The sequence below is a fragment of the Mixia osmundae genome (assembly GCF_000708205.1).
Source record: "Mixia osmundae IAM 14324 unplaced genomic scaffold scaffold_3, whole genome shotgun sequence".
Taxonomy (NCBI): Eukaryota; Fungi; Basidiomycota; class Mixiomycetes; order Mixiales; family Mixiaceae; genus Mixia; species Mixia osmundae.
In genome coordinates this window covers 898,534-924,951 of record NW_014575561.1, presented here as the reverse complement: position 1 = coordinate 924,951, position 26,418 = coordinate 898,534, and the positions used below count along the sequence as shown (strand labels likewise).

Here is a 26,418-nt window from a genome sequence, read left to right as displayed (position 1 = left end):
CAAGCCAAGCTCAAAAACGAGATGCCGCTCGAGGCTTGTATGATCGTGTGCGTAGACGCTGAGCTCAGCGAGACTTGTGCTGACTGCTGCGCAGGCTGGACAACTCGTCCTATGCGATCAATGGAGACTACACACCCGATCGTTTCGGTGCACAATCAGATGCAGCGACGACCATCTTCAACGCAAAGACGAACAGCAATCCCGAGTCTGTGTGTGGCTTGATGACGATGGCAGGCAAAGCGCCGAAAGTCCTCGTCACGCCCACAGAGGACATCGGCAAGATCACTGTAGCTTTGCATTCAGCCAAAGAAAGTCTGGACGGCGAGATTGATCTGGCTACGGGCATAAATGTCGCTTCAGTGAGCCTCAAATCGTGTCAGCGCACATAGCAGCTGACTGTGATGAGATTTACAGCTTGCTTTGAAACACAGACAGAACAAATCGCAACAGCAGAGAATCGTCGCTTTCGTCGGATCTCCATTAGCTCATGCTTCATGTACATCATCTGCTCTCGTTCGATTAGGCAAGAAGATGCGCAAGAACAACATTGCAGTCGACATCGTATCTTTTGGTGAAGGCGAAGAAAATGATGAGAAGCTCAAGGCATTCATCGAAGCAGTCCATAGCGGCGACAATCATCCGAGGTACGCGTACGCGTATGTTCGTGTCAACAGAGCTCAATTGATGAGCAGCCATCTGCTACATGCCGAGCCGAGCGGCAGACTGCTCTCAGACGTCATCATCTCTTCGCCAATACTAGAGCGGGACAGCTTTGGCGGAGGCGCGGGACCGAGCGGCACGACAGGTACCGGCGCGGGTGACGATGAATTCGGTATCGATCCCAATCTCGATCCAGAGCTCGCCCTGGTGCGCGGAAATTCCTGAGGTCATGCCCATCGTTGACACTTGGACAGGCTCTGCGAATGTCACTCGAGGAAGCAAGAGCGAGAGAGGCGCCTGCATCCTCAGCAGCGCCTGCACTAGACTCGATCAGCGAAAGCGCACCGGCCACTGCAGGTCCGACAGAAACAGACGCGCATGCCGCCACACCCGCGTCCGCACCAGCGCCTGCCAATGCGCAGACAGGATCAACCCTCGCGAACGATGACGAGGACGACGAACTTGCGCGAGCCATTGCGCTGTCTCGGGGCGATGATGTCGAAATGGGCAATGGTGACCACGACGGAACTGCGCTGGCTGACGGAATGGATGAAGATGATGATTCAGAGGAAGCCCAGATCGCAAGAGCGATAGCGCTCAGCATGGCTCAGGACGAAGAGGAACAGCCCAAGCCAAGCTCATAGTTGTGCCCTTTGTCAAAGTAATGCAAGACCCTCTCGTGAGGCTGGCTGTACAATGCGCATCTACTCTTCCTCTTCACCGTCTTTGGCAGGCGCAGAAGGGGCAGGTATCCTCAACAGGCCCTCATCACGGCGCTTGCCCGCCCAGTCATAGACGTTCTGTGCGTGTCAAGTCAGCGCTTGTCACCTGTGACGATCCGTACACTTGCCGCATTGGTGACAGCCATCGAGTAGGTCAAGCAGGGTACAAAGATGCCCCAGAAAAGAGTGAGCTTCGTCGTCCTCGGAGTGAACTTGAAGGTCGTGTAGACCGAATTCTTCATCCGAGTCCAAGCCTCCAAGCCTGGGTCACGGTGTATCGGATCTGCCATGCGCAGGTCAGTCAGCCGATGCCCTCTAGAGCATGATACTAGCTCGCCATAGCCGCCATGTCCGCCTGCCATGCTGTCAAGCTCGAGCCTGCTTTCGCTTTCTCTCCAGGCGCGACGACGCCGAGGCCGACCCTCGTTGTAAGAGGTCAACCTTCTCGGCTAGTCTGGCAGAAGCGGCGCTGTCGAGTGAATGGTCTCTCGCTACGAACGTATTGGCAGATCTCAGCAACATCCACGACGCACAGTCAAGCTTGATGCACGAGCACGCTATGCCTTGCTTGTAGCCCTTGCACTCGGCGCAATCGGGTTCCTCGGATTTTCCTTTCTCGGCAAGGGTGAAGCACGACCGAAGCAGGGCTACAAGGCTGCTGCCCGGCGTAAAGCAAAGTGCGACCCATATCGACTCCCTGGTCGCTTGATTGTCGATAGGCCGAGCTATTTTGGCACAAGATGGGAGCCCTACGACGACGCATGCCAGCCTCGATCCATCGTGGCTTCTCTCAACACAAGCAGGACGGATGCCAGTCTCGCTTGGCTCAGAGATCGAACTATCATGATCCTGGGCACCAGGCAAGACCGAGCGAATCTCGAGTACTTTTGCGAGCACGCGAACGGCTCCATGGAGACCTATCTGCCAGACAACAGCTTGACACCTGCCATCGAAGGATCGGGATGGGCAAACTCTGCTTCTTTCGGCAAGGACACCGCTACTGCCCCGATCTCTTGCTACGTTGAGCGCTATGAGCTGCTCATGATGGCAGTTTCTCATTTCGGCCTCATTGAGGAGTATGGCGAGATAAGCGGAACCGGACCAACGCTGACGTTCGCTGCAGAGAGCAAGATTATACCGTTCGAGGTTGGTACCCTCCTGTAGCGGCAGAGGACCGCATCGCAGCAATACTGCTGCCGCTGCATGCAAACCTAGCCAAGCGGTGGCAGCGCGACCTAAAAGTCGATCTCGTTGAGCTGGGCGCGAGCGTATGGGATGCGCTACTACCAGAAGGTGACGATGCAGGCATAACGGAGCGGCTCGGCGCATGGATTAATTCACTTCAGACGATTCTGATACGACTGGCCAAGTCCTTCGAAGGCTCGCCAATTGTGCTTGCCCGCTCTCTACCAAGAGACGACAGTACGAGTATGGCGATTGACTCTGCTATGAGGTACACTATCGATGCCATTCACAAGCACATCAAGCCCGCTATCTCAGAGCGGATCATCCTCGACGAAAGCGGTGCCCTGCTCAGTGGTCAGCGCGCATACAGCCCCGCCAATGCAGTTCTTTGGGCCGATGTCATCTTATGGGAGCTTCACAACAAAGTCTCTTGAACAAGCCTGGCGAAGCTCCACACAACACTGCAGCGTCAGGACGAGCCGCTCGTCGGCCGTCTACGTGTGATCGACGCAAGACGCCACCCAAGACTCCAGCGACATGGCAGCAAGCCAAACGACGTCTGTCGGGCAAGACTGCAATGATAACGATTGCCTTTTTCTCCGCCGCTCCTCGCGGGGAAATTACACGATGTCATCTAGCGAACTGACACGTAAGCAAAATTTCCATTCGCGTACGCGCGCCATCTCGATGTCACAGAATCCGCGAATGGCAGTCGTCTGACCAGGACTATAGAAACGTGGCACGAATATGGCAATGCCAGGCAGAGTTTCGCTGAGAAGGCGCAGGCTAGAATGGCCCGCTTGTAGGTTGGACAAATGCAACGAGTTTGTTGATCATCTTGGACAGATGCGGACAAACAGTGACCAGCTGAGAGCGTCTGACCAGTGCTTCGCAGACGACGTCATGCAAATTGCGCTTGACATCTGCTGACTTGGTTTGCTTCGTCCTTCTTAAGGTCTTGTCTCTTCAACAGCGTTCAGCTCTCGTCTCGACTCTGTCAAGTCTTGTTCGACTACAAGAAGCAGTGCAGTCCTTTGTATACACACAAGCACACCTTGTCGACTACATCAACACACGCACGCACATACAGTCGCATCTCCCTACTTGCGAATCACTGATCACTCAGCATGTTCATCTCAGCTGCAGTCTCGGGCTTGGCCGCCCTTGCCCTGCTGCCCTCGACCTCCGCTCGACCTGCTGCGTCTGCTGTACCAGAGCCGCTCAACATTGTTGCACCCCCTACATCAGATGAGGGCATCTCCATCCCTCTCTTCAAGCGCAGCTACAAGCCCCTTACCAAAGAAGATGGCACGATCGACTGGTCTGCTACTCAGGTCAGTCTATCGCTTGGTCACTTCCGTGGACCATTGCTAAAGCATGGGTATACAGAGCCATCTGTCTCGCAACTTTGTAAAGTACCAAAAGGGCATTGTCGCCTACCAGATCAACTCTGGTGACAGACTGCTCGACGCGCCTGCTCTCAGCAAGCGAGAGCTCGCCAAAAGAGCAGAGGATCTCGAACGTCGCTCTGCTCATCTCGCCGCACACGAGATGCGACGTTCACTCGTGGACGACGAGTACCTGCCGACGATCGAGGAAGCCTTCGCGCTCAAAGCCAAGCCTGGCTCTGCCAACCCCAAGGTCGCACACGCAAAGCAACGCGCGAATGCTGCCGCTTCCACCGGCGATGAGCTCTCTGCCACTTCGGTTCGCGCTGGTGGCATTGCCCTGAAAGATTATAACAACGATCTATGTACGCTTCAAAGCTTCATCTGACAGGGCATAAGCTGACTCTTACAATTGACAGTGTGGGCTGGCCCAGTGACTATCGGTACACCACCTCAGTCATTCGTGATCGATTTCGATACCGGCAGCGCCGACTTCTGGATCCCCTCCAGCAACTGCACTACTTCTGCATGCTCGTCGCACAACAAGTACGACGACGGTGCCTCGAGCACTTCCAGCCTCGTACCTGGCAATCAGCTTAACGTACAATATGGTGACGGCTCGAGCACAACCGGCAGCGTCTTCACCGACACCGTCACTGTCGCAGGCCTGACAGTGGCCAAGCAGACCTTCGGCGCTGCTGCGACACTCTCCTCGGAATGGTCCGACGATCCTATGGATGGCATTATGGGCATGGGCTTCCAGGCCATCTCCACGCTCAACGTACCACCTTTCTTCTTCAACCTCGTCTCTGAAGGCAAGACGAAGAGCCCCCAGTTCTCCTTCAAGCTTGCTAGTGGCGGAGGCTCGGAGCTCTACCTCGGCGGTGCCAACTCTGCGCATTACTCGGGCGCGATCGAATGGCACAGCGTACAGTCGCAATCTTACTGGGTTCTCAACTCCAATGTATACATCAACAAGACTCAAGCCGCATCTGGCATCTACGCCATCATCGATTCAGGTACCACCGTCATCGTAGCACCAACTGCCGATGCTAGCTCCTTCTGGGCGCAAGTACCCGACTCCGGTGTCTACAACAACGGCTACTACACCTTCCCTTGCGATTCGCCACCTACAGTCTCGTTCCAGTTTGACTCTGGCAAGAAGTGGAACATCAAGGCTGACGATCTCAATCTTGGCGCGACAAGCCCAGGCTCTGGTCGATGTGTCGGTGCCATCGTCGGCCAAGACGTCGGCATGAACGCATGGATCGTCGGCGATACTTTCATGAAGGGCGTCTATACTACCTTTGATGCTTCAGCTAATCGTGTCGGCTTCTCAACTTTGACATAAGCATCGTTACATCACACTCAAAAGGCATCGACGCATACATCGCAATCACACACTTGTGCTTAATCTCGAACACGCTCACTGTATGATTTTACACGGTCTTGTTGTCTTCGCAGCGCAGCGAATGCAATACATTTGCGCACAAACATGCCATGCTGAGCGTTGCTACTTGAGGTCTTTTTCTTCGCCCACTCTGCCCTCTGCGACGACCTTGCCATCTAGTTCCTTCACAACTTCTTGCCCGAGCTCTTGCAATCGCGCCAGGTCTTTACCTATAAGTGAGACATCGACGCCGGCCAACAGTTTTGGATAACTGCCCACGCTGATACCTTCCTCTTTGACGCGATTTTGCAGGGAAGTCAGGAAAGGCGCGATACTGCTTTCTGGCTGCTTGGTGTGGATGAGGTGTCTGTATGGCTTCATGTCACTGGGCGGCAGCGGCAGGTATCGCAGCAGACCGATCGTCAATTGCTGAAACAGTCTCGGTACGCCAGGCAGGATGCAAAGCTTTCCGCCTAGCCTAACGATGGGCACCCACAAGTCAGGCTGGACGAACAGCACTTCTGCTGGATTGGGCAAGAGCGCCATCCTCTTGCGGGCTTGCATTTGCTCCTCTGTCTGTTTCTGCTCTGCATATCTCTTCTTGCCCATCTCGTACATCCTATGAATTGTCTCGTCGTGATATTTGAGTTCGACGCCGAATGCTTTCGCCATGCTATCGTATGTAATGTCATCATGTGTCGGACCGATGCCACCACTCGTCACAACAAGATCATAGGAAGCCGTCATCCGCTTAGCCGCCTCAATGATCCTCTCCTCTTCATCGGGTATGACTTGGATCTGTCACGAGAGCTTCAGAGCTGAGCTGAGCTGACTTGCCGGTCCGCATCGCGCTCACCTCCTTCAGCGATATGCCCAGATCGAAGAGCTGTTTCGCAAGAAAGTTAGAATTCGAGTCGTGCGTCTTGCCGTTCAGCACCTCGTCGCCGATGATCAGGCATGCGGCCGAAGTGACATGGCGTCCTTCGCCGAGCGGATTCCCGCTCGGTACGGGGGAGCGCTCGAATGCAGGCGTGTCTGAAGCTGATGAAGACGCCATGCGTGTGGCGCGAGGTGCCTGTGTCAGTGAGCGAGCCAACGACTGTAGCCGTGCAGTAGCTCGCATCGAATGCTTGCTGGCTGGACTCCGATCACACTTGACAACTACCTCGGCCGCTCGGTCGAGATGATGACGATGCCCCGTGCCCCTCTCTCTTCCTTGCGCGCGCGGTGCAGCGAGCATTGAGGACGCCAACAATCAGCTGCAGAGGGATGAGCTGGATACCCAAGCCAGGCGTATGGACACCCAAGGATCCCTATGCAGGCGTGGCAGCCTCAGCCGCCGATTTTGCAGATCCAGGCGCTCCTCGACGCAGTGGGCCCCCACATGTCATCAATGACAGACACTATCAGCCTCCACACCAGCCACAGGCCCAGCGACCGACGACACAGCACGCACATTCGTATCACTCGCCATCTAATACACCTGCGCCCATTGCGAGGAGACCGCACAATGCCCAGCCTACGAATGAGCGACATGTGAGCCGCTCGGGCACTGCTTCGCCTCATCGTGCGCATCCTTCGAGACCGACGAGCGCCCAGTCTGTGCAGCATATGCCAAAGGATGACGATCTCGAGCGAGCTATCCGCGAATCACAACAGGCATTCGACAGCGATCGAGCACGTGCAGAGCAAGAGAGGGTCAGTTGAGCTTGAGTCTGCAGTCCTGCACGTGCTGACCGAAGACGAATGCACAGAAATGGCTCGAAGAAGCAGAGAAAGAGTCTCTTGCCATCAGACAAGCAGAGGAGACAGAGGAGAGACGAGTACTCGAGCAAGCACGGGCGCAGAGCGAGCGAGAGGCAAAGGAAGCAGCAGACGAGCGTCGCGCTCTCGAGCAGAGCGCAAGAGAATCTGCGCAGTGGGAAGAACACCGAAGGGCTGAGCAGATCCGCCGCAGACAATCTAGTCGCCCGTCGAAGTCACATTCGCTGGCGCGATCAAATGGCACTGATGATGACGATGCTGAGCTGAAAGCTGCCATCGAGGCTAGTCTTGCCGAAGAGCGTGCTCGCAAAGCTGCTCTCGAGGAAGCCATGACGGGCTCGGCTAGCCGGATAGCCCGTACAGATCATACGAGCCATTCAGCACAATCGGCGCCGTTGTTTCCTCAACGCGCGCCTATTCCGGTCCGAGAAGCATCAAGACAGCAGGACAGCCGACGCGATCCATTTGGTTCTGCTCAAACAGACATGTCATCTTTCGAGCCGCCACCTGCATACGAAGGCAATGGTCCTCTGTCGATCCAGACACAGAACTTCGTTACGCCTGCTTCGCCGCTATCTGCGGTCATGAGTTCACCTAGGTCTACCCGGACAGCTCGGCGTTTGCCACCCATTCCAGGCTCCTCTACCCCCGTCAGCTTCTCGCCTAGCAAAGATATACCATCTGCCGACCCTGTTGCCCGTGCGTCGCCGCCATCGACTGCATCGCCGCTGGTCACAGATCAGAGCGCAGAGAGCAGTCCTGAGCTGCGCGACGTCGAAGTACGATCCAGCACACACACAAGCCCCACTCAAGCTCCATCGCGGCTCCCGCCGCCGATCCCGATCAGTGAAGCAGCCGAGAGACCAGAGGACGATACAGACGATGTCGACGACAACGGTGACGACGACGGCGAGTCGAGACCGACCACACCACGAGCGGAAGAAGCGCAGCAGGAATACTCAGATCAAACGCAAGAGGTCGTCAGCGAGTCCGGCTCAGATCCCTTCGATGATAGGCACCTCGCATCGGGAGACGAAAGTGGGACAGCTAGCGCAGTGCCGCCGCTGTCCGCAATTGAAGAGATCGAAGAGCCTGACTACGCTTCGCACGTCGGCAGCTCGAACGCAGGCGCCTCGCAGGACACGACGTTGGCAGACAATGAATCTCATCACAAGGATCTTGCCTCCGAGCGGGACACAGCGTCCATCAGATCAGCAAAAGGTTCGATCAAGTCTACACGAGAATCAGTTCGATCCAGACGCAGTTCTATAAGGTCTACACGAGAATCTGCACATGGCGTGGCGGTAGGCCCTCAAGATCGCAACGCTGCTCAGGACTATATGGATGGCACTGCCGAGGCGACCTTACCTACTGACGAACGTTTGCGCGTCATCTATCGTCGGCCCAACGGCGACGAGGTGCCAACGTCCATTGTGAACGATCAGATCTTCCTCTCCCGCTCAGATCCAGCAGACTCAGTGCTCGTGCTCGAAGCACGAAGTTATGCTGCATTGCTGCGAGGTCTCTACTGGTAAGCCAGCTGCATATGATCAGCGACTCATGCTCAACAGAGTGCTTGTATCCAGGCACGCCGAACGCCAGATCCTGGCCGTGGAATCCTCAGGGAACGGTCACGCACCTTTCCAGGTTAAGCTCGGTATCGAATGCAATCGATATCTGAAGAGGATCGCTTGTCGTATCCAAGCAGACCCAACGGCACGCGCTAGTCCGACACAGCAGCTTGCATTCACGCCAAATTGCTCACCGGATCATCAATTGCTCGATTTTGCTCTGCTAGGATTTACCTACGATCTGCCCCTGTCGCTCGACGCTCTAGCAGAGACGCTCGAACAACTTCGTGAGGAAGCTATCGACACTCGCAGCAAGGCTTTCAGGGTCAACGTGCCCAAGCCCTTGCTCTCCTTCTTGGCAGCTATCGAGGATATAGGTATCGAGGCAGGCGAGCCAGCAGAACCAGAGCCGAGCAGTAGACGGCGTCGGGTGCTGAACAAGGTCAAGACGAAGCTGGGTCGGCAGCGACGCGTGACCCTGAGCGAGGGCGAAGCACACATGTCGGCCTACGAAGGCTTTGTCAGGCCATTCGATATCTCCTCGTTCGACAGGTGATCTGTCAGCCCGCTTGCACGTGATGTTGTTGTATGCACCTTCAGTCCTCGTTGGCATTAAGCCGCACTTGCATCGCTTCTCTTGCCTTTGCCTTCTTCGTCGCTCTCGCCAAGGTCATGAATGCATCGCGCACACCGCTGAGGTTCTGATTGCCCATGGCGGTACCGAAGCGCTCGCTAAATTGAGCTCGATCTTGAACGGGCAAGACCTTTTGCGGTACCGATTGCAGACCGGTGCTGACCCAGCCTGCGAACTCAGCTGGAAAGCGTTGAGCCATGATGCGGCAGATCGTGATGGCCGTCGAAAAGTCCTCAAAATCGCCCGTCAATCCGAGCAAGAGACCTGCCGTGAGTGTAGGGCCGATAGCCACAATAGCTCCATGGATAGCTTGACCGTATGCTGCATGGCTGGGATCTGAAGGCGCAAGTGACTCGTGGCCTATAATGTCTAGCGCCAGATCGGTGGCTTTGTAGACAACGGCCGGTGCAGGCAGCGTGAATGCCGCCACGACGATGGCAAGGATCCTGGGCAGCTCCGGCGAAGACAGCAGAATGTCAGGAGTGTGGCGCAGTGTCTCGGATACCAACGCAAGGTAATCTTCAAAGACTGTATCGAGAAGCATTAGCACGATCCTGACTGAAGCTGCAGATCACCGACCATCCGGTATCGACCTGAGCTCGACTTCGCCTAGGATTGCAGTCACCTTTGCCGTCTCAAGATTGAAAGCTTGCATGTAGATCTCGCGAAAGCTTTGGCTGTTGACGCTTTTGAGCATCTCGGGCGCCTTGCTGCTGATCCACATGTACGACGAAAAACCTGACTTTTGAAACCGTGTGGCCATGGACATGATGACGCGAGGTGCGATAGGATGAAAGCGTGTGCCGAAAAATAGCATTGATCGACGTATGACTGCGCAGGAGCGTTCGACGACTTGGGTCGACTCGCCATACTTATCGAGTAGAGACTCGATGACTGTCCATGCTTCCGCGCATGTTTTTTCGCACGCGATTGGAAGCTCGGGACTCAGCTCGGAGCAAACGAGCAAGAAAGCGTCCAATCTGGCCAATATATCTGCGTATGGTATATAAGCGAATGCAAAAGAACCAGAAGGCAGCAATGCTGACCAGACACGGCGGTCATCTGAGCCTTTGTGGCCGTTCCAGGCTGCGCTGCAATCGTATGAAGTTGCTCGAGCATCGGCATACAAAACATGGGCATGGCAGCAATGGCTTCTTGCGGAGGCATTGCAGCCACGACATGAGCAACGCCTTCTGTGAGTTCTGCGTAGTCAGCCGGATCTAGATTGGGTCCGACATCCGTCAAGAAGGTATGCAGCTGAGGTAAATAGGGAATCAGGTGCTGCCTTATCCATGTGAGCACGATCGGAAAGCAGAGGTGGCCCGACTTGCCTGGCTACAATCTTTGCACAAGTTTTGCATGGCTTGGGCGCTGGCGAGCCACACCCTCGTCTCTGCGTCACTGAAGCCAGATGAGATGTAGGTGAGCTGAAAGGCGAGGTACTGGGGATGAGCTGCGATCCATTCGGTGTAGCGCGAGATGACGAGAATGGTCGCATATTTGATTTTAGGATGAGCAGGCAGATTTGGCAGCATATCCATGATCAAGGGAAGCACAGTTTCTTCATTATTGGGCACTTGAGCGCCCATCGAGCGCATGGAGAAGAGAGGAGCCTCGATGCTCTGCCACGGCGCCGAGCCACTGGCCACGGCCGACGCGACCATGTCATACACCTGCTTCAATCCGACCGAAGGCGTCAGTATGGAGCAGCAATCCTTGAGCGTATTGCCAATGTGGTGTCGGAATTCTCTGAATTCGTCGAGCTCCTCGGCAGTGACCGAGTCCTCATCGGCGGGGAAATGTAAGTGCCTGACGATATAGCCGACGAGCGTTCTGTATGCTTCTACGAGAGGCTGTACCGAGGCTTGTGCGACGTGCGGACTCAGGACTCGCTGTAGGTAGTACCAAAATTCGAAGGTCTTGCTGACGACTTCCAGCTCATGATAGGCAGCGCACTGCAAGATGAGGTTGACGAGCGGCATGAAAGCTTCGGTATGGTGCAAGATAAGACTGGCATACACTCTGCCAGCTTCGGAGAGTAGCTGAGCATACCCTCGCATCTTCATGTCGTCCTCTTTGTCGGCCTCCATCTGACCTTGTAGGGCGAGCAGTCTGGGTAAGATCTGCTGGATCACTTGGGTATTGTCTTGCACCTCTTGCGTCTCGTTGATAAGTTCGCAAAGCGTATGTATGCTCTCGTCAAAGACTGTAGAATCGTTGAGCGAATCGAAGAGATAGCCAAACATAGGCGTCGCGACAACGGACTGGGCCGGGATCTCACCTGCCCTTAGCCAGGCGGCGAGACAGTCAAAGCATTGGGTCTTGATGGCTAGCGTCGCATCCGGACGGGCATGATAGCTAGCAAGCAGTGCTGGAATCTGACCAACGACTTCTGGCGATCGGTAGGTCTCGTTCTACTTAATTCGATCAGTTTGATATCTATCAATGCTAGCTCGCCACTCACGCTGATGACGAGGCGAGAATTGTTGGTCGCTTCTTCCGGCAGAACAGTGAGGAAGATCAGCAAAGCGACGAGTGTCTGCGCACTCCCGCCCAGCTGCTCAATTACTGACTGAACGGCATTTTGCCATTCGGGCGTTTGAAGGAGAAGAGCAGCAAGAGCGAGCGCGATCTGTCTCACGACGACTTTCTCCTTGTTGAGCTGGGGCGATGACAGGGTGCCCAATAAGAGATCCCGCAAGCCGAAGCGAGCGGCAGTGTCCAAGTCGGTGAGATCATGGATGACCTGCTCGGCCAATGAGTGACGATCAGTCTCTTTTCTCAGCCGACGGCGAGGTGACGCGCCTTTGCCCTGAAAGACTGAGCTGCGAACAGTCGAGCCTGAGTTGGCGCGCCGGCATTGACGAGGATCTCATTGCATGTCTGCCAAGCGCTAGGCTGAGGGCGCTCATCATCAGTCTCGTTGCTCGCAGCTCATCTGCTGCTCGGCATCGCACCTCGCGCTGAAAAGCTTGCAGCCACTCGTTCGCTGCGTCCTTGGCTGCCCTGTCTGGATTCTCGTACAGCGTCTGGAGTGCCTGAAAGACCACCTCTGAGCTCATTTTTCGTCGTTGGCTCGTCACCCAGGATCGATAAAATCGCGACTCGCGGCTTTTCGACTGGTCTGGCTCGCTGCTGCACGTCATCAGGCAGCCGCTCAGGCACGCTTTAGCCAGATGGTAAGCGTGTAGCTCATCGGACTACACTGCACGGTGGCTGACGAGGTGCACAGTCGGCTACGCCTGCCCAAGCAAGGCGGATCACATTCACACCTCAGGCATGGGACCGTCAGTTGAGCGAGGTCAAGATCAGTCCAGAGTGAGTGCACAAGAATAGCGACATAATCCCCAATGCCATCGAACTCTGCCTCACCCAACGATGAAACTCTGTACGAAAGTGGGAATCTCTCTGATCGCCCTCTGGACGACTTGAGGAGACGCAACATTTCTTTCTAATCTGACTTTGCCCTGCATATCTTCCTCCGGCAGACTATCTGATCGGGGCGCTGACATTGAGCCCGTGTAGTGATCTGAACAGGCTCGTCATGGACTACCTCGTCGTCGAAGGCTACAAGGATGCCGCTCAGACTTTCTGTCGCGAGTCTGGCATCGCTCCTCGCATCGATTTTGACTCCATCGCAGAGCGACTGCACATCCGCCAAGCTATCCAGCGTGGCGACATCGAGGAAGCCTTACAGAAGGTCAACGACATGAATCCCGAGGTAAGCCACAGATTACCCCTGACTCCTACTGTTCTGCACCCGCGAAAGGATTATATCGTTTCATGCACCACTCATAAGTCCTGACAAAGGTCTCGAGATGAGAACAATCAACAACATACTTCAGTCTTCAATATGATCGCCCTCTCCCTTTTCTTTCCTGCGCGTCAATGCGCGCCACAGGGACATTGTGGCTGACGCTTACTCAGATCCTCGACACCAACCCAGAGCTCTTCTTCCACCTTCAGCAACAACGGTTGATCGAGCTCATAAGGCAAGGTCAAGTCGCCAGCGCACTACAATTCGCCCAAGACGAACTCGCCCCTCGGGGAGAGGAGCATCCCGAGTTTCTCGCCGAACTCGAAAAAACAATGGCTCTTCTCGCTTTCGATCTACCTCAAGCCGTTCCGGACGTCGATGCGTTTCTGGACAAGCTCAGATCAGAAGGCGTACCCGCGCAGATCTCATCGCTGCTCTTGCCCGCTCAGCGACAAAGAACAGCGGGCGAAGTCAATGCGGCCATTCTCGTCTCTCAATCTCATGGACCGACGCCGAAGCTACCCCATCTGGTCAAGATGATGGCCTGGGGTGAGGAGATGCTCTCCAACCGTGCGGACTTTCCCAAGCTCGAATTGCGCGCTCTGCTTGGCGATAACGTACAGGCCAATGCACGCTCAACTGCCAACGCTGCAAGTCAGGACAAGGCCGATTCGGAAGACGTGCAGATGGATGGCTAAGTCACACACATGCCACTCACTGTCTGTCGACCAATCAATCGCGGCACCGATCGACGCGTTGCAATCTGTCGCCCGACCGTCGGACAGCATGCAACATTGCTTGTCGCGGCTGTTCAGTGACAATTGAGCAGTATCGCACTCGCGGTATGCGATCTGCGCATCTGCCCTCCTCTCATGTACACACGAAGTCTTTGTCTGTTGTTCACCAATGCCAAACATTCATGACACGCCGAAGCGTCGAAAGCTAGTCGAGCCGGCTGAGATCGCTCTTCGGCTGCTCCCCGATTTCATTCCCAATCGGAATTTGTTTGAATGCGTGAAAGCAGAGATCGACACGAGCGCGTCGCTCCTGATTAACTCAGTTCAGCTGGCCGGCGGCGACAATTGTTCTGAGCTCGGCTCAAAGATCCTCGAGATATCGACGTAGACTTTGCGAGCGCAGCCATATACACCCTTTGCCGGAGCCTCGAGCAGGCGCTCGCGATTGCCTGCTTCGAGCTGCGCGCGCCTTTGATGGCTGCTGCAAAGGTCATCCGCACTACTGGCCTTCAGATTGTCTGTCAATACTGCCGCCAGTGATCGTGAAACGGGCTACAGCTCGCCATGAACGTCGTCAGAGGACTCGTGGCTGCCGCCGCAGCTGCAGCTCTGGGCACTCGAAGCTCGGGCTCGTCTACCAAAAGCACAGCAAGCAGCGAGACGGTTCACGAGTCTGCTCAGTGTGCTGCCAACAGATCTGCTGCATCCTTGCCCAGCTTCACCGAGTCTCAAAGGGACAGCAGATCAGAGATCCAGCAGGAGAAGTCTGTCGTCTTGTCGCCACGAGCTTCAGTCGATGATGAAGTGCTCAGCAAAAGCGACGTCGACTTGCGTAACAACCTTGTGGAACGAATGACGAGGCAGGAGCTCTCCGATTCGTTAGCGCATGCGACGTTGCTGCCTGCCAACCTGGCTCAACTCATCTCGTCACTCTCACTCGCGTCGAGGATCTCGCTCAGAGCTTCAGCGCTTTTGCTCGAAGCCCTGCTTGAAGGCGCAAGATGCACGACATCAACAGGGCTGGGCGTCACCCGAAGAGCGCTCATCGCTGCCGTCAGTAGTGCCCGGGCTCTACACTTCATGCAAGAGGGCCTAAGCTGGGACGGCGGCGACAACGTTCCTTCGTGAGCAACCTGCCGTATTAGCGTGGTCACATGCTGAGCATCGCGTTCGCCACCCAGGGAGGGATTCCTCAACGTGCTGGATAAATGGACTAACCTTGGCATCTACTTTGTTCACCATTCCTTCACGCTCGCGGAGCTTTTCGCTATGTCGGGCTTCTATCTTACCGCAACGGGTCTTAAGACGGGCTTCTCGGCCGCCGAAGAGTCAGTACGCATGATTGACGGCATCTTCGGATCAACAGAGACGTGAGCTCACTGCGCATCATCTCACATCACGCTGACTTTGGTTCACAGATCACGCGCACTGGCATCTATCATTACACTTGTCAGACGCGAGATGACGCAAGATCCTCGCTTCTCGCCTGCAAAAGCGGGCGTGCTTGCGTCAGTCGCAGCACTGACAAAGGCATTGACGGCCTTCGCCTGCTTACAAACCGCTACACGCCAGCGGACAGTCGAAAGCATGAAGATGAAGATGCTGTACGACTGCACCGTCGTGCTCGAATCTGCCAGCTCGAATATCCTGACGGGCAGCGCGACCTCAGTGAATGGTGCGCAGGCCAGTTCAACACAGGCAGATACGATCTCGAAGAGTATATCGAGTCAATGGCCCCCCATCACGCCGCATAAACGCATTCCGTCGGTTCGGGGGACAAGTCCGCGCCTAGAACCCTTGTCCACGTTCAAAAGTCATCACGGCACAACGAGGAGCCATCGCGCAAGCACAATGGCTTCTGCTGATGACCAGATTCTACTTACCGACATTCGGTCGGTCTATGAGCAAAATCGGAGATGGGAAGACGAGTCTGCACCTAGCGAGATCGTATCTCCCTCAACGTCATACAGCTCGCGCAGGAGTCTGGAGCGGTCATCTACGTTGCGCCGATTGCCGCAATTAGGCTCGACACTCTCTATCGTCGATATTGACGCAGAAGATGACGAGGAGATCATGCATGGCCTCGAAGAGCTCATCGGATCCGACGACGATGGTGAGGGCGAGGTCTTGCTCGAGGTCAAGCGTGCCCTTGCAGAAGTAGCTCGTGGCAAGTCCATACCTGATGGTCTAGAGCTCGTCTCACGCCGGCATGGCGACGATGGCGAAGAGGTCAAGCTGGTTCGATCGACGCGTTTTGATGCTCTCTTTGAGATTGAGACGACCACCATGACGCAGACGACTACAACAATTCGATCTCATGTCCCTCTGGGGAGCACAGACGGCGCCCCTTCGTCTCGGTCCAGATTGCCGCGTACTGGCTGCCTCCCAGACTTGAATCACCTCAGCAGTCGGAACATAGATATGCGGGGGACTCTGCAAGCTCGTCGCACCAGCGACGACGCAGTACATACCGAACAAGATACCGAAGACTATATCAGAGAAGAATGGACGGAGATGCAGTCGATCGTAGACAGTCCCAACGTCTCTGTGCTACGTTCCAAAGCCAGTCATCGTCTCGGCGGTAGCTTGCAGCCCAGTCCGAGCATCGCCATGCTGTGTCGCCAAGAAGCAGTCGACGATCCTGAAGAGAGCGGCAAGAAGCTTCAAATTGTTCTCAAAAGCATCACTAACAAATTGCATCAACGCAAGCGTACCTTCCGCAATAGCAATCTCACTTCTCCAGAGTCCAGTAGGCCCGCTTCGCCTGTCAAGGGTAGCCGTATCAAATCAGACAAGATTCGCGAGCTCACTACTAATGAGGCCGACGATAACAGTCCACCTCGTCAAAAGGCGCTAGCAGGTCGCATCGCAAGCACCAGTCAGAAAGCATTCAATGCAGCCAAGACATCGCTCAATGTCTCGCCGACTCGCAAGCGTTCTTCGAGTCGACGAAGGCAGAAGCCTGACACAGCGCCACGTACGGAAGGGACCGCACCGGCTGTCGCTACTATACATTCATCAGCACTCGAAGTTCCTGCTTTCGGCAAGAAGCCATTTCCTAGCGAGAAGGCTAGGGGTGACGGTGGCCTCGCGGCGGGCCTGCGCTTACCCGCATCGCGCAAAGCAGATACTCGACAAGCCTTGTCGGAACCATCAACGCCAAGATTGACCGCACGAAGCACGGGCTCATCCCAGTCCATTCACACCACGCATTCTCATGTTGAGACTCGCACATCGCACGCTACAGATCAACAACCCAAGCCGACCAACTTCCCACATGCGCATCTGGTGGCAAACCTGCGACGGTTCGGACGATATTCCTCAGCTGCGTACGGGCAACACTTTATGCGCATCTTTGGCATTGGCTCGACCAGTTTCAACTTTCCATCAACAGCATCCCATCACGCGAATCACTACGCTTTTTCTAATCATGTCGAAGTGGCGCTCGATGACATTTTACTCTCTTCATTCACCACTGGAACATCATTCGACACATCAGAGAACGCCCCCCTGGTGCACTATGTGACCGTCGATCATCAAGCCAAGGCAATCGTGCTCACTTGTCGGGGCACACTTGGACTCAGTGACATCTTGACTGATCTGACGGCTGACTATATCGATGTCACGATGCCCGAGGGCGAGGAAGGCGCCCACTACTTTGCACACAAGGGCATGTACCAATCAGCCTCACGGCTTGCGAATCAGGGGAGCATCATTCATGAAGTCCTGCGCAAGGGACTTGCGGAACATCCCACGTACGGTTTGGTACTGTGTGGCCACAGCTTGGGCGGAGGCGTGGCCGCATTGCTTTCGCTGCTGTGGGGCACACCTACCAGTCGCTTCACAGCGCAGGCAGCCGAGTCGCACCTGAAGACTGGCAAGAAGATTATTCATCCAACTCTAGGGACGCCATTCGTCACTGCAATTACGTCTGGACTGCCAGCAGGACGGCCAATGCACTGCTATACGTATGGCTGTCCTTGCGTCGCCTCGCCCGATCTTGCGGCATATGCCAAAGGCTTGATCTCATCGGTCGTGCACAATCTCGATATCGTCCCAACTCTATCGCTTGGTCTACTCAGAGATCTCAAGAACGTTGCTGCTTCGCTGTATGAGGAAGGCAAAGTGGCAGAGGAAGTGGTCGGGCGGGTCGTTGGACTATGTGAGTCAGATGCTCGATGTCATGACATGTTTCGCTGACATTGGCACAGATCAACGTCGATACAAAGCTAAGCGAGAGGCGCGCAAGAACGGCCAAACATATCCTACCGCAGACGAGTTTGCAGGATCTGGCTCTGGGTTTTCGCCTCACGAACTCGATGACGAAGCTCGCCAAGTGGATATGACGCCTCGCGAGCTGCAACTCGGTCGCGGATCCAACAAAGCTCTCGAGGCGGGATACAGAGATCCTGCGCTGGTCGGAAGAGATCTGAGCGACGATGCCGAGCTCAATGACTGGCTCTGGAGTCTGATGAAGACGATGCGGGCGGGCAACGACAGCGACAAGCTCCTGCCGCCAGGTGACGTGTTCTGTATCGAATGTCACACCGTCTTTGTATCGAACAGCATGGAGGGTAGCGACGGACGGTCTGCCCAGAAGAGCTTTCAAGAGGGTACACGCGTGCTTTTGCGCGAATGCCTCGATCCCGTTCAACGCTTCTCAGAACCAGTCTTTGGTAGGAGCATGTTCCTGGTACGTCCGGCCCTGCTCCGCAAACGCTTTGCTGACATCCAGACAGGATCATTCGCCGCACAACTACGAGCACGCGCTCAACGCGCTAGCAGCCGCTGTTCTGCCCGCGCCGTCGCATCCAGCAAAGCAAAGCTAGACTGTATCAATGTACACTATGTATGCATGTAGTCGACTCGGTGTGCCCGCATCATCCGAGTGCGCGACCGAGCTGCGATCAGCTGCGGCACGATTGAGTACTCGTCGCACGCGTGTAGAGTCCACTCGTTTCAGACTACCTGCCTACGCTGCGGCTGATTGTAGCACGCCATCCAGATTCCGCTGAAGTGTGTGGTAACGCCTGTTTGATAGAGGCATCGGGCCCGGTGTGGGAAGCTGAAGTCTGCAGATCTGCCGCAGAGTGTCGCGAAGGACTTACGATGCAATGACAAAATGACATCCACTCTGCCAATACGGGAGCAGCTTCTGTCGAGCCTGCAGGAAGCTCACAGTCTCAGTCAACTTCTCTTTGCAGCGCCAGCCGCCAAACAGAAGCCTGCACGCTCCACCGACGATATCCTCACGCGGCTCGCCATACTCGACCAGGAGCTCGCCGAGCAGGTCTGGCTGGCTCAGGAGCACGCAGATCTGTCCAATCAGCTCGAGGAAGCAGTTCGCAGACGTGATGCCATAGACGAGCAAGCGCGTGCAGATCTCAGGTCGGCTCGCACGACACTCTCAAGCTTACGGCGGTCTATCCGCTCAGCTCAAGCGAGTCGGACGACAGTGTCTCAGGCAAAGACATCAGGTAGGCCTGATCTTGAACGGTTGCGCTCGGTCAGGCTCATCATGAATGCAGAGCATCTGACAACAGAGGAGATCCTCACTCTGGCGCGTCGCCTGGCACCGTATACCTCATCTGCGCCCCGTTCGTCAACGACTGACCAGTCCGCACAAGCTGTCCTGTCCGCTCGCGAAGCACCGCGAGGATCTATACTTCCATGGCCGACCGAGCAAATGCTCAGGCAATCCCAATTGGCAGCTGCACAGACTCAGGCAAGTGCAGAAGCGCCCGATCAGGCGGATATGCAACAGGGACAGATGATCGATCTGAAGATTGAGAGGGAAGCTCTACCACCGCGCACGGCTCTGCCGGCAAGACAGGAACCCACCCAAGCGGACGAAGACTTTACGTTCGACTTGGATCTCAACCCTGATATGGACGACTAGCACAGCAATGCTCGCAGACCTGCAGGACTGATGCTAGCTCGTCTCAGATCGCTGCACTCTTCATGGGCCAGCGTTCTCCTGACGGGCGTCACAGGTTGGCAAAGCGTCAAGCCTGCTGAACCCCTTGTCGCACGGCCATGACCTCGCACTGCATTTTGCGGACGGATGTCACGGGCATGTGCGCACAGTTAAGGATTGTGCGCTCCTGTCCGCTCTGCTAGACCTCAAGCTGCAATGCACACTCGGCTCTTGTCATGGCTGAGCAGGCACTTGTGTGTGTGTGTGTGGTGGAATGACGGGGGATGCCAAAAATAGCACTCGCCTCCGAGCATTCTACGCGAATTATCAATCTACTGCTGCACGTTGCAGCCTCTTTGCAGCACTCGACGAGATGTCGACCCACGACAATGCCCACCCGGACTCGCACCAGCGCATCCCTAAGCCTGCAGAGTTCTTGATGAGCGAGAAGGGCCGTCGGGCATCTGTGATCGCAAAAGCTGACAAGGCAGACGACGAGACATCGCAAGAGGCCCATAGAATCTTCAGAGACGCCCACAAGAACTCAGGCAAGCCGGCAGATCATGGGATGCCCGGCATACTCGGCGTGCCAAGCACTGGCGTCTTGTACGTCACAGAAAGAGCCACCGCCAACGGATTCAGTCCGAGCGATAAGACTTGGTGCAATGCTGGTCAAGGCGCTCCCGAGACCGGGCCCCTCGAGGGCGATCCCGGACGGATTGATCAGATTGATCTCAGACCATTCGGAGATGAGGTGCACGAGTATGCACCCACGACAGGCTCGACCGCTTTACGCGAGGCGGTAGCGAACCTTTACAATGTGCAGTACAGGCAAGGCAAAAGCTCGCAGTTCACAGCTGCCAATGTCGCTATTGTGCCTGGTGGTCGCGCGGGCTTGACGCGACTGTCGAGCATCATAGGTATGTCGAGCAGTCTGTGTGCATCAACTCTCATTGATGGACCGCCGTACAGGCGACATCTATTGCGTATACAGCACGCCCGAATATTCTGCTTATTCAGATCTCTTGTCCGTCTTCAAAAAGCTCATCCCAGTCGCGACGAGTCTCAGGGAAGAGGACGCCTACAAGCTCAATCCGTCAAAGCTGCGCGAGCAGATGCGCGAAGTTGGCGCGACGGTCGCCATGCTCAGCAACCCTCGCAATCCGACCGGTCAAGTCGTGGACGACGAGGATCTGCAAGAGCTCGTCTCCATGTCAGAGGAAGATGATGTGACGCTCATACTCGACGAAATGTACAGCCATTACATGTATACGAAAGAAGAAGGCTACAGCTGTTCTGCTGCTCGCTACATCGACGATGTCGACTCTACCAACATCATCATCGTCAACGGCCTCACAAAGTCGTGGCGGTACCCTTCTTGGCGGTGTTGCTGGATCGTTGGCTCGAAGGAGCTCATCAGCGCTCTCGGTCACTGCGGCTCTTACCTGGACGGTGGAACGAGCGGTATCATCATGGCAGCAGCCCTGCCTCTGCTCGAGCCTTCGCGCGTCCAGCAAGACTGCATTGCCCTTCAGCGTCACTTCAAAGCGAAGCGTGACTATGTCTTGTCAGTTCCGTGATTCTAGCGCTCCCAGAGCTGACATCCTTCGACAGGAAGCGCCTGCATGACATGGGACTAGGCGTGACGCATCCGCCAGTGGCGACGTTTTACATCTGGCTCAACCTCAAAAATCTGCCAGCACCTCTCGATTCTGGCCTCGTCTTCTTTGAGGAGTGTCTCAAACGCAAGGCGATCGTCGTGCCGGGCGTGTTCTTCGACATCAACCCATCGAACAGACGCAGGTTGGCCGATTCGCCTTGCCATCACTTTGTGAGGATATCGTACGGCCCACCGCTCAAGCAGCTCGAGATGGCACTCGATGCGATGGAACAGCTTCTGCACGACGCGCATTACCACATGACTCAGAGCGAGGACGCTCCTTCGCTACATCACGTGTTCGGCAAGGAGCTCAAGCAGGGCAAGATCCCTCAGGTTGCACCAACATCCGGCTCTTAGCTGCCTGTCGATTGTAGAAGCGCGACTGTCAATGCTCCTGAAATGAGTGTCGCATTCTCGATTCGCCATGCATGTCCATGATAATGCATCGATAATGACGTGGCGGTTCTTCGTCGCGTTACCGTGGCAGTCCCGTCGACACTCCCGGGCTGAGTTTTGAGGCGGCCATGCAGTCGATCCCACAGGTCATCGTGCGAGCGCCCTCGAGCGGTCCTGGCGGCACGATGCTGCAGTCAGATGGCACCCTATCGGCCATGGACCGCAGCGATTCCTCGATGTCGGCACACTCGCTGTCACAAGTAGAAGAAGGCCTGAGCGAAGAGAAGCTGTACGGGCAAGAACTAGAGACTCCGACAGAAGTATCGCCTACCTATAGACGAGACTCGAAGCACAGGGCAGCGGCATCGGCAGCACTGCCTCTCGAACAACACAGCAAGGCGCGACCGAATCCTTTGCCGGCCTGGCTCTTGATCATCATATGGATCAGCCTCTCTAGCGGGGTCATCGTCTACAGTAGGCTCCCAGATCATCCTCGCGCCATCCACGCTCATTTGGGAGCCAGATCGTTACATACTTCGTGATCTCGATTTTCCTTACCCCATCTTTCTGACGGCCATGCACACGCTCTTTCAGACCATCGCAACGCGCATCATTGTACCGCACTCAGACGTAGCAGAAGATCACCTACCTGTACCACTATCGGAAGCCGAAGCAGAGGACCAGAGCGCAGAGAGCAGCCTTGCCAGTCTCAAGCGCGTCACCGTCTCGCTCATCAACACGACTTACTATCGCACTGTCGTCCCCATTGGCGTTCTGACCGCACTGTCACTCTATCTATCAAACGCAGTCTATATGCTGCTCAGCGTTGGCATGATACAGATCCTCAAGAGCTTCGGACCCGTTGCAGTTCTGTATGTCGTTGACGCGGTCCAGCTTGTATCTGCCTGACATGCAAAACAGGACAATGTCGATCCTACTCGGCCTCAGACGCGCCGATCTACTGACGATGGGCATCATTGCGCTGATCAGCACAGGCGTCGGCATCGCAAGCTACGGCGAAGCCCAATGGAACACCCTCGGATTCGTCATGCAGATTTCTGCAGTCTGGATCGAGAGCACCAAGCTAGCCCTTATTCAGATCTTGCTGCAGGGCAAGGGACTCACCCCGCTCGAGTCGCTGCATGCCTTTTCGCCGGTGAGTTCTTCGGAAGTGGCGAAGCAGTGAACCGGGCTGAAGCGAAATCAGATCTGTTTGCTCGCGCTGGGCGCGATGATACTGCCTGTCGAAGGCACGGCGCCTTTCCACAGTCTGAGCAATCTGGGTCCTTTCATCATCCTGACCAACTCGGCACTGACATTCTGTCTCAATCTCACGAGTAGGTGGTCATTCCCATAGCATCCTCGCGAAGGCTGACCGTACCCGGCTGCAGGCAATTATCTTATCAATCTATCCAGTCTCACACTATCGCTGAGCAAAGTCATCAAGGACATCGGACTGGTCATCCTGTCTGGCGTCTTCCTATCCGGTCATGTCTCGGCAGTGCAATGGGCGGGCTATTCGATCGCGCTCGTTGGCCTTGGCTGGTAAGCTCATTTCTGCACTTGCCCGACACGAGACGGATGACGTGCATGCAGCTACAAGAAGTTTGGCTAGCTCTAGTCTGAGTCTACAGTCTGCGGTCGATCTACCCCGGACGGGCAAGCACGCCGTCGCGTTTCTCGCACAGGCTGCCAGCCGTCCACAGCATCCGAGCTGGCCACCTTGAAGCCAGAACCTGCAAAGCCGACGATGACGAAGATAGCGACGACCTGGAGGTACCGCCAGAGACCGGAGTCATTGAGCAAGCGCTGCTCTTCCTCGGCTTTCTCGTGGCTCATGCCATAGTGCCGTTGTGCGCGCTGTCTGCCGCCCATGGTAGCATGATGGTCTGCAGCAGCTTGTCGACGAGCTTCTTGGGCTGCCATGCGAGCCCAGTGGGCCTGATGTGATGCTGCATCGTTGAATGCACCCGGGTTGCTCGCAAAGGGATCCCGTCGCGTGTAGCTTGACTCGCCCGCCTGGTTCCTCTGCCTCGAAGGGTGCTGCCAGGCATAGTTCGCCCTGGCTCGTCTGGCCATGTTTGCAGAAGGATCGTGCGCTTGCCAGTCGGAGGACGTGCCGGGCGCATAGCTGCTTCCCTGGCGGGTATGTGCGCCGGGTGAGTCCAGGGTCTGATCGTACTTGCTCCGAGCTGCATTATCGCCAAGGATGGCGTAAGCTGCAGAGATGTTCTTGAACCGATCTGCGCTCGATTGGGCTCCTGTGTCCGGATGGGCAGCCTTGGCAAGCTGCCACCGTCCCGGCAGGCGTCAGTCTCATGCCAGCAGCAGGACGAGTCGTCGACCCAAGCCGGAGAGGGCGTACCTTGTAGAACTGTGCTTTGATCTGACTCTTCGACGCACTCCGGGGAATGCCAAGTGTCTGATAATGATCTCGACAGACCGGGCCGGCCCTGAAGCCAAACTGCCTGCTCTGTCGTTGCGCCTTGCGTGCTGCAGTCGCTCTCGATCGGGCTAGCTCATCGGGGGCGGCAGGCGAGAAGTGTACGGTCCAGCGTATGCCGATCTGACCGGCCGAGGCTCTGTACAAGCTCGCACTGGCGAGCAAGCTCATCGTCTGCTTGCTCGCACGACCTGCGACGGCCCGCTCGACTGTGTGAAGGCAGGAGGTGATCGACTCTGCGCGACTGTGGCGATTTGCCTCTTGCTGCTCGCTTGGTTTGTGAGGCATGACCGACGATGCATCGACGTCTGGCGCCATCTACAAGCCGCTTCAGCAGTCAAAAGTGCGTTCGTCCTTGATCAGTCTGCATGTGAGCTCATCGGGCCAAGGTAAGTACGGCGCCGTTCGGACGGACACGCTTTCGGCCAAACAGCAAGGCAAGCAACGAGCGCAGGACAGAGCGACACCGTCCACTTCGAACCTGTCCTCCAGGCTGGGCGATGCTGCGTACGCTCAGCGCATAGCAGGCAAGCATGTCCAGCTCGAGAACCCAGGGCGAAAGAGCGCGCGGCGAAAGGAGAAAGAGCTCGTGAGGGATCAGGAGAAGGAGAAGAAGCGGCGTAGTGCGCTCAGAGGCCAGCGCATCCTCGTCGGAAGAGGAGCGGGAAAAGATCGCATGAGGTCAGCCTGGGTCGACGTGGAGTGACATGGCCTCGTGCTCACCGTTGAGGCTTGTGATGACAGCTATGCATCCCTCGAGCCTTTGCATCAGCTATGGCTCGATTACATGGCCCAGCTCCTCAATATCGCCCTCGCTGGCCCTCCAGATCCTTCAGGCCTACAGACGGAATCGCCAAAACCAGCCTACCATGACGGTCTCGCGCTGGGCGTACAGAGCAAGCTACTCAAGGCAGACTACATGGGCTGCTTTCTCGTCGTCAAAGACGCAAAGAATGTAGATCTCATCGGTCTCAAGGGCCTCGTCATCCAAGAGACAGCAAGCACTTTTCGCATCGTCACTCGTAACGATGTCGTCAAGAGTGAGCTTGCTCTCGAGCCAACGCTCGACAAGCTCACGCTAGTTTGCAGTCATTCCCAAACGACGGTCCATCTTCACCTTCGCTCTACCGCTTCAACAGCAGCCTGATCAGCCAGCCCAGGAGCTCACATTCGAGATCTATGGCAACCAATTTGCGTATCGCTCGGCAGACAGAGTCGCACGCAAGTTCAAACCCAAAGGCGGCACTGCCCTGTTGTTGTAGCAGCAAAATGAAGCCTCGTGCGACAACATGAGCAGCTTCTCTAACGGTAGCGACGGAGAGAGAGCGTGTTGTGCTTGCGCCAGGTCGCCTTGGCCGGGTTGTGGTTGTGCTGGGCAGGAGGCATGAGCGCTGGCGGACAGGAGCGAGCAGGAAACTTACGCGATGACCCTTGCCGAGACCGCGGTTCTTCTTGCCGGCAGCAGTGAGTCCGCGAGACTCGCGACGCTTGTGGACTGGGTTGACGATCCAGTTGATGCGAGGATCCTTGCGGATGGCCTTGTGCGAGGGGTCGACGAGGATGACTTCGTAGTACTTGTACACTCCGTCTGAAGATCGAACGTCAGTCATCGGCGCATTCCCTTCTGTATCGTTCCATGCGACCGACCTTGGTTGACCCAGTAGGAGTTGAGGACACGCAGATTGCCGCAACGGCGAGCAACACGCTCTTCTGCAGTCGAACGAAGCGAGCGCTGGTACTTCAGGTGGATACCCTGGTTGGTAGGCTTGCCGTATGTGGCACCCTTGTGAGCCTGACGCTTCCTGTTGCCTCGGCGGACTCGAACACGGTAGACGACGTATCCCTGCTTTGCCTTGTAACCCAGTCTGCGTGCCTTGTCCGGTCTCGAAGGCTACAGGTCATCTATCTCAGTCACTGGCCCGACGCAATGGGACACCGGTTGACTGACTCGGCTGGTACGGTGGATGACATTGAGCTGTCGGTAGAGCCAGCAGCGGACTCGCAGCAAGAAGCGAACGAGATCCGACTGCTTCTTCCGCTGGATCTCTTGCACGTACTTGTAAGCACCCACTGTGCGCACACACGTCAGCGCAGGCCAGCTCACATCGAGCAGGCCACTCACTTTTGGCAGCAGGCTAACCCAAGATTTGCTCGCGAGTGGCTTTGATGATCAGATGAATAGTTCAGCTGAATT

At 56.0% G+C, this 26,418-nt stretch overlaps 14 protein-coding genes across 14 annotated transcripts; 9 read left to right on the top strand and 5 right to left on the bottom strand.

The window, feature by feature from the left end:
• The first annotated feature begins 3 nt into the window (after nucleotides 1-3).
• L969DRAFT_86140 (uncharacterized protein) lies at nucleotides 4-1,420 on the top strand. Its single transcript, XM_014714001.1, has 5 exons — nucleotides 4-47; nucleotides 95-359; nucleotides 415-644; nucleotides 693-867; nucleotides 915-1,420. The coding sequence occupies exons 1-5, from the start codon at nucleotides 22-24 to the stop codon at nucleotides 1,302-1,304; spliced, it is 1,086 nt and encodes a 361-aa protein (XP_014569487.1). The 5' UTR covers nucleotides 4-21; the 3' UTR covers nucleotides 1,305-1,420.
• Nucleotides 1,365-1,795, bottom strand: L969DRAFT_102346 (uncharacterized protein; the record flags this gene model as incomplete). Its single annotated transcript, XM_014714000.1, has 3 exons — nucleotides 1,720-1,795; nucleotides 1,511-1,665; nucleotides 1,365-1,460 (listed from the first exon to the last, which is right to left on the bottom strand). The coding sequence occupies exons 1-3, from the start codon at nucleotides 1,742-1,744 to the stop codon at nucleotides 1,365-1,367; spliced, it is 276 nt and encodes a 91-aa protein (XP_014569486.1). The 5' UTR covers nucleotides 1,745-1,795.
• Nucleotides 1,796-1,862: 67 nt separating this feature from the next.
• On the top strand, nucleotides 1,863-3,001 carry L969DRAFT_16252 (uncharacterized protein; the record flags this gene model as incomplete). The annotated part of the gene is made up of 2 exons (XM_014713560.1): nucleotides 1,863-2,458; nucleotides 2,506-3,001. 2 exons carry the CDS (start codon nucleotides 1,863-1,865, stop codon nucleotides 2,999-3,001), a joined length of 1,092 nt encoding a protein of 363 aa, XP_014569046.1.
• Nucleotides 3,002-3,375: 374 nt separating this feature from the next.
• On the top strand, nucleotides 3,376-5,387 carry L969DRAFT_361018 (uncharacterized protein). Its single transcript, XM_014713999.1, has 3 exons — nucleotides 3,376-3,901; nucleotides 3,957-4,320; nucleotides 4,375-5,387. The coding sequence occupies exons 1-3, from the start codon at nucleotides 3,695-3,697 to the stop codon at nucleotides 5,304-5,306; spliced, it is 1,503 nt and encodes a 500-aa protein (XP_014569485.1). The 5' UTR covers nucleotides 3,376-3,694; the 3' UTR covers nucleotides 5,307-5,387.
• Nucleotides 5,388-5,468: 81 nt separating this feature from the next.
• L969DRAFT_93417 (uncharacterized protein) lies at nucleotides 5,469-6,468 on the bottom strand (the record flags this gene model as incomplete). The annotated part of the gene is made up of 2 exons (XM_014713998.1): nucleotides 5,469-6,143; nucleotides 6,202-6,468. 2 exons carry the CDS (start codon nucleotides 6,466-6,468, stop codon nucleotides 5,469-5,471), a joined length of 942 nt encoding a protein of 313 aa, XP_014569484.1.
• On the top strand, nucleotides 6,354-9,293 carry L969DRAFT_361412 (uncharacterized protein). The gene is made up of 3 exons (XM_014713997.1): nucleotides 6,354-7,043; nucleotides 7,100-8,640; nucleotides 8,696-9,293. Exons 1-3 carry the CDS (start codon nucleotides 6,615-6,617, stop codon nucleotides 9,234-9,236), a joined length of 2,511 nt encoding a protein of 836 aa, XP_014569483.1. The 5' UTR covers nucleotides 6,354-6,614; the 3' UTR covers nucleotides 9,237-9,293.
• Nucleotides 9,277-12,396, bottom strand: L969DRAFT_72438 (uncharacterized protein; the record flags this gene model as incomplete). The annotated part of the gene is made up of 7 exons (XM_014713996.1): nucleotides 12,272-12,396; nucleotides 12,105-12,212; nucleotides 11,779-12,060; nucleotides 10,646-11,728; nucleotides 10,361-10,595; nucleotides 9,894-10,307; nucleotides 9,277-9,842 (listed from the first exon to the last, which is right to left on the bottom strand). The coding sequence occupies exons 1-7, from the start codon at nucleotides 12,374-12,376 to the stop codon at nucleotides 9,277-9,279; spliced, it is 2,793 nt and encodes a 930-aa protein (XP_014569482.1). The 5' UTR covers nucleotides 12,377-12,396.
• Nucleotides 12,397-12,485: 89 nt separating this feature from the next.
• L969DRAFT_59941 (uncharacterized protein) lies at nucleotides 12,486-13,999 on the top strand. Its single transcript, XM_014713995.1, has 4 exons — nucleotides 12,486-12,493; nucleotides 12,547-12,632; nucleotides 12,840-13,035; nucleotides 13,242-13,999. The coding sequence occupies exons 1-4, from the start codon at nucleotides 12,491-12,493 to the stop codon at nucleotides 13,767-13,769; spliced, it is 813 nt and encodes a 270-aa protein (XP_014569481.1). The 5' UTR covers nucleotides 12,486-12,490; the 3' UTR covers nucleotides 13,770-13,999.
• A 373-nt stretch (nucleotides 14,000-14,372) lies between these two features.
• L969DRAFT_46990 (uncharacterized protein) lies at nucleotides 14,373-19,707 on the top strand (the record flags this gene model as incomplete). Its single annotated transcript, XM_014713994.1, has 8 exons — nucleotides 14,373-14,932; nucleotides 14,990-15,178; nucleotides 15,227-17,970; nucleotides 18,020-18,501; nucleotides 18,548-18,598; nucleotides 18,756-18,824; nucleotides 18,898-19,285; nucleotides 19,337-19,707. 8 exons carry the CDS (start codon nucleotides 14,373-14,375, stop codon nucleotides 19,705-19,707), a joined length of 4,854 nt encoding a protein of 1,617 aa, XP_014569480.1.
• Nucleotides 19,708-19,737: 30 nt separating this feature from the next.
• On the top strand, nucleotides 19,738-21,742 carry L969DRAFT_46145 (uncharacterized protein; the record flags this gene model as incomplete). Its single annotated transcript, XM_014713993.1, has 5 exons — nucleotides 19,738-19,833; nucleotides 19,929-19,981; nucleotides 20,077-20,645; nucleotides 20,698-21,292; nucleotides 21,340-21,742. 5 exons carry the CDS (start codon nucleotides 19,738-19,740, stop codon nucleotides 21,740-21,742), a joined length of 1,716 nt encoding a protein of 571 aa, XP_014569479.1.
• Nucleotides 21,743-21,902: 160 nt separating this feature from the next.
• Nucleotides 21,903-23,438, top strand: L969DRAFT_72423 (uncharacterized protein). Its single transcript, XM_014713992.1, has 5 exons — nucleotides 21,903-22,255; nucleotides 22,305-22,653; nucleotides 22,703-22,937; nucleotides 22,989-23,118; nucleotides 23,173-23,438. Exons 1-5 carry the CDS (start codon nucleotides 21,910-21,912, stop codon nucleotides 23,328-23,330), a joined length of 1,218 nt encoding a protein of 405 aa, XP_014569478.1. The 5' UTR covers nucleotides 21,903-21,909; the 3' UTR covers nucleotides 23,331-23,438.
• On the bottom strand, nucleotides 23,399-24,395 carry L969DRAFT_16242 (uncharacterized protein; the record flags this gene model as incomplete). Its single annotated transcript, XM_014713559.1, has 2 exons — nucleotides 23,399-24,070; nucleotides 24,147-24,395. 2 exons carry the CDS (start codon nucleotides 24,393-24,395, stop codon nucleotides 23,399-23,401), a joined length of 921 nt encoding a protein of 306 aa, XP_014569045.1.
• Nucleotides 24,396-24,486: 91 nt separating this feature from the next.
• L969DRAFT_86128 (uncharacterized protein) lies at nucleotides 24,487-25,518 on the top strand. Its single transcript, XM_014713991.1, has 4 exons — nucleotides 24,487-24,567; nucleotides 24,619-24,905; nucleotides 24,969-25,264; nucleotides 25,314-25,518. The coding sequence occupies exons 1-4, from the start codon at nucleotides 24,511-24,513 to the stop codon at nucleotides 25,484-25,486; spliced, it is 813 nt and encodes a 270-aa protein (XP_014569477.1). The 5' UTR covers nucleotides 24,487-24,510; the 3' UTR covers nucleotides 25,487-25,518.
• Nucleotides 25,384-26,411, bottom strand: L969DRAFT_86127 (uncharacterized protein). The gene is made up of 5 exons (XM_014713990.1): nucleotides 26,347-26,411; nucleotides 26,173-26,294; nucleotides 25,872-26,115; nucleotides 25,646-25,812; nucleotides 25,384-25,595 (listed from the first exon to the last, which is right to left on the bottom strand). Coding segments are annotated over exons 1-5 (603 nt in total). The 5' UTR covers nucleotides 26,348-26,411; the 3' UTR covers nucleotides 25,384-25,526.
• Between the last annotated feature and the right edge of the window lie 7 nt (nucleotides 26,412-26,418).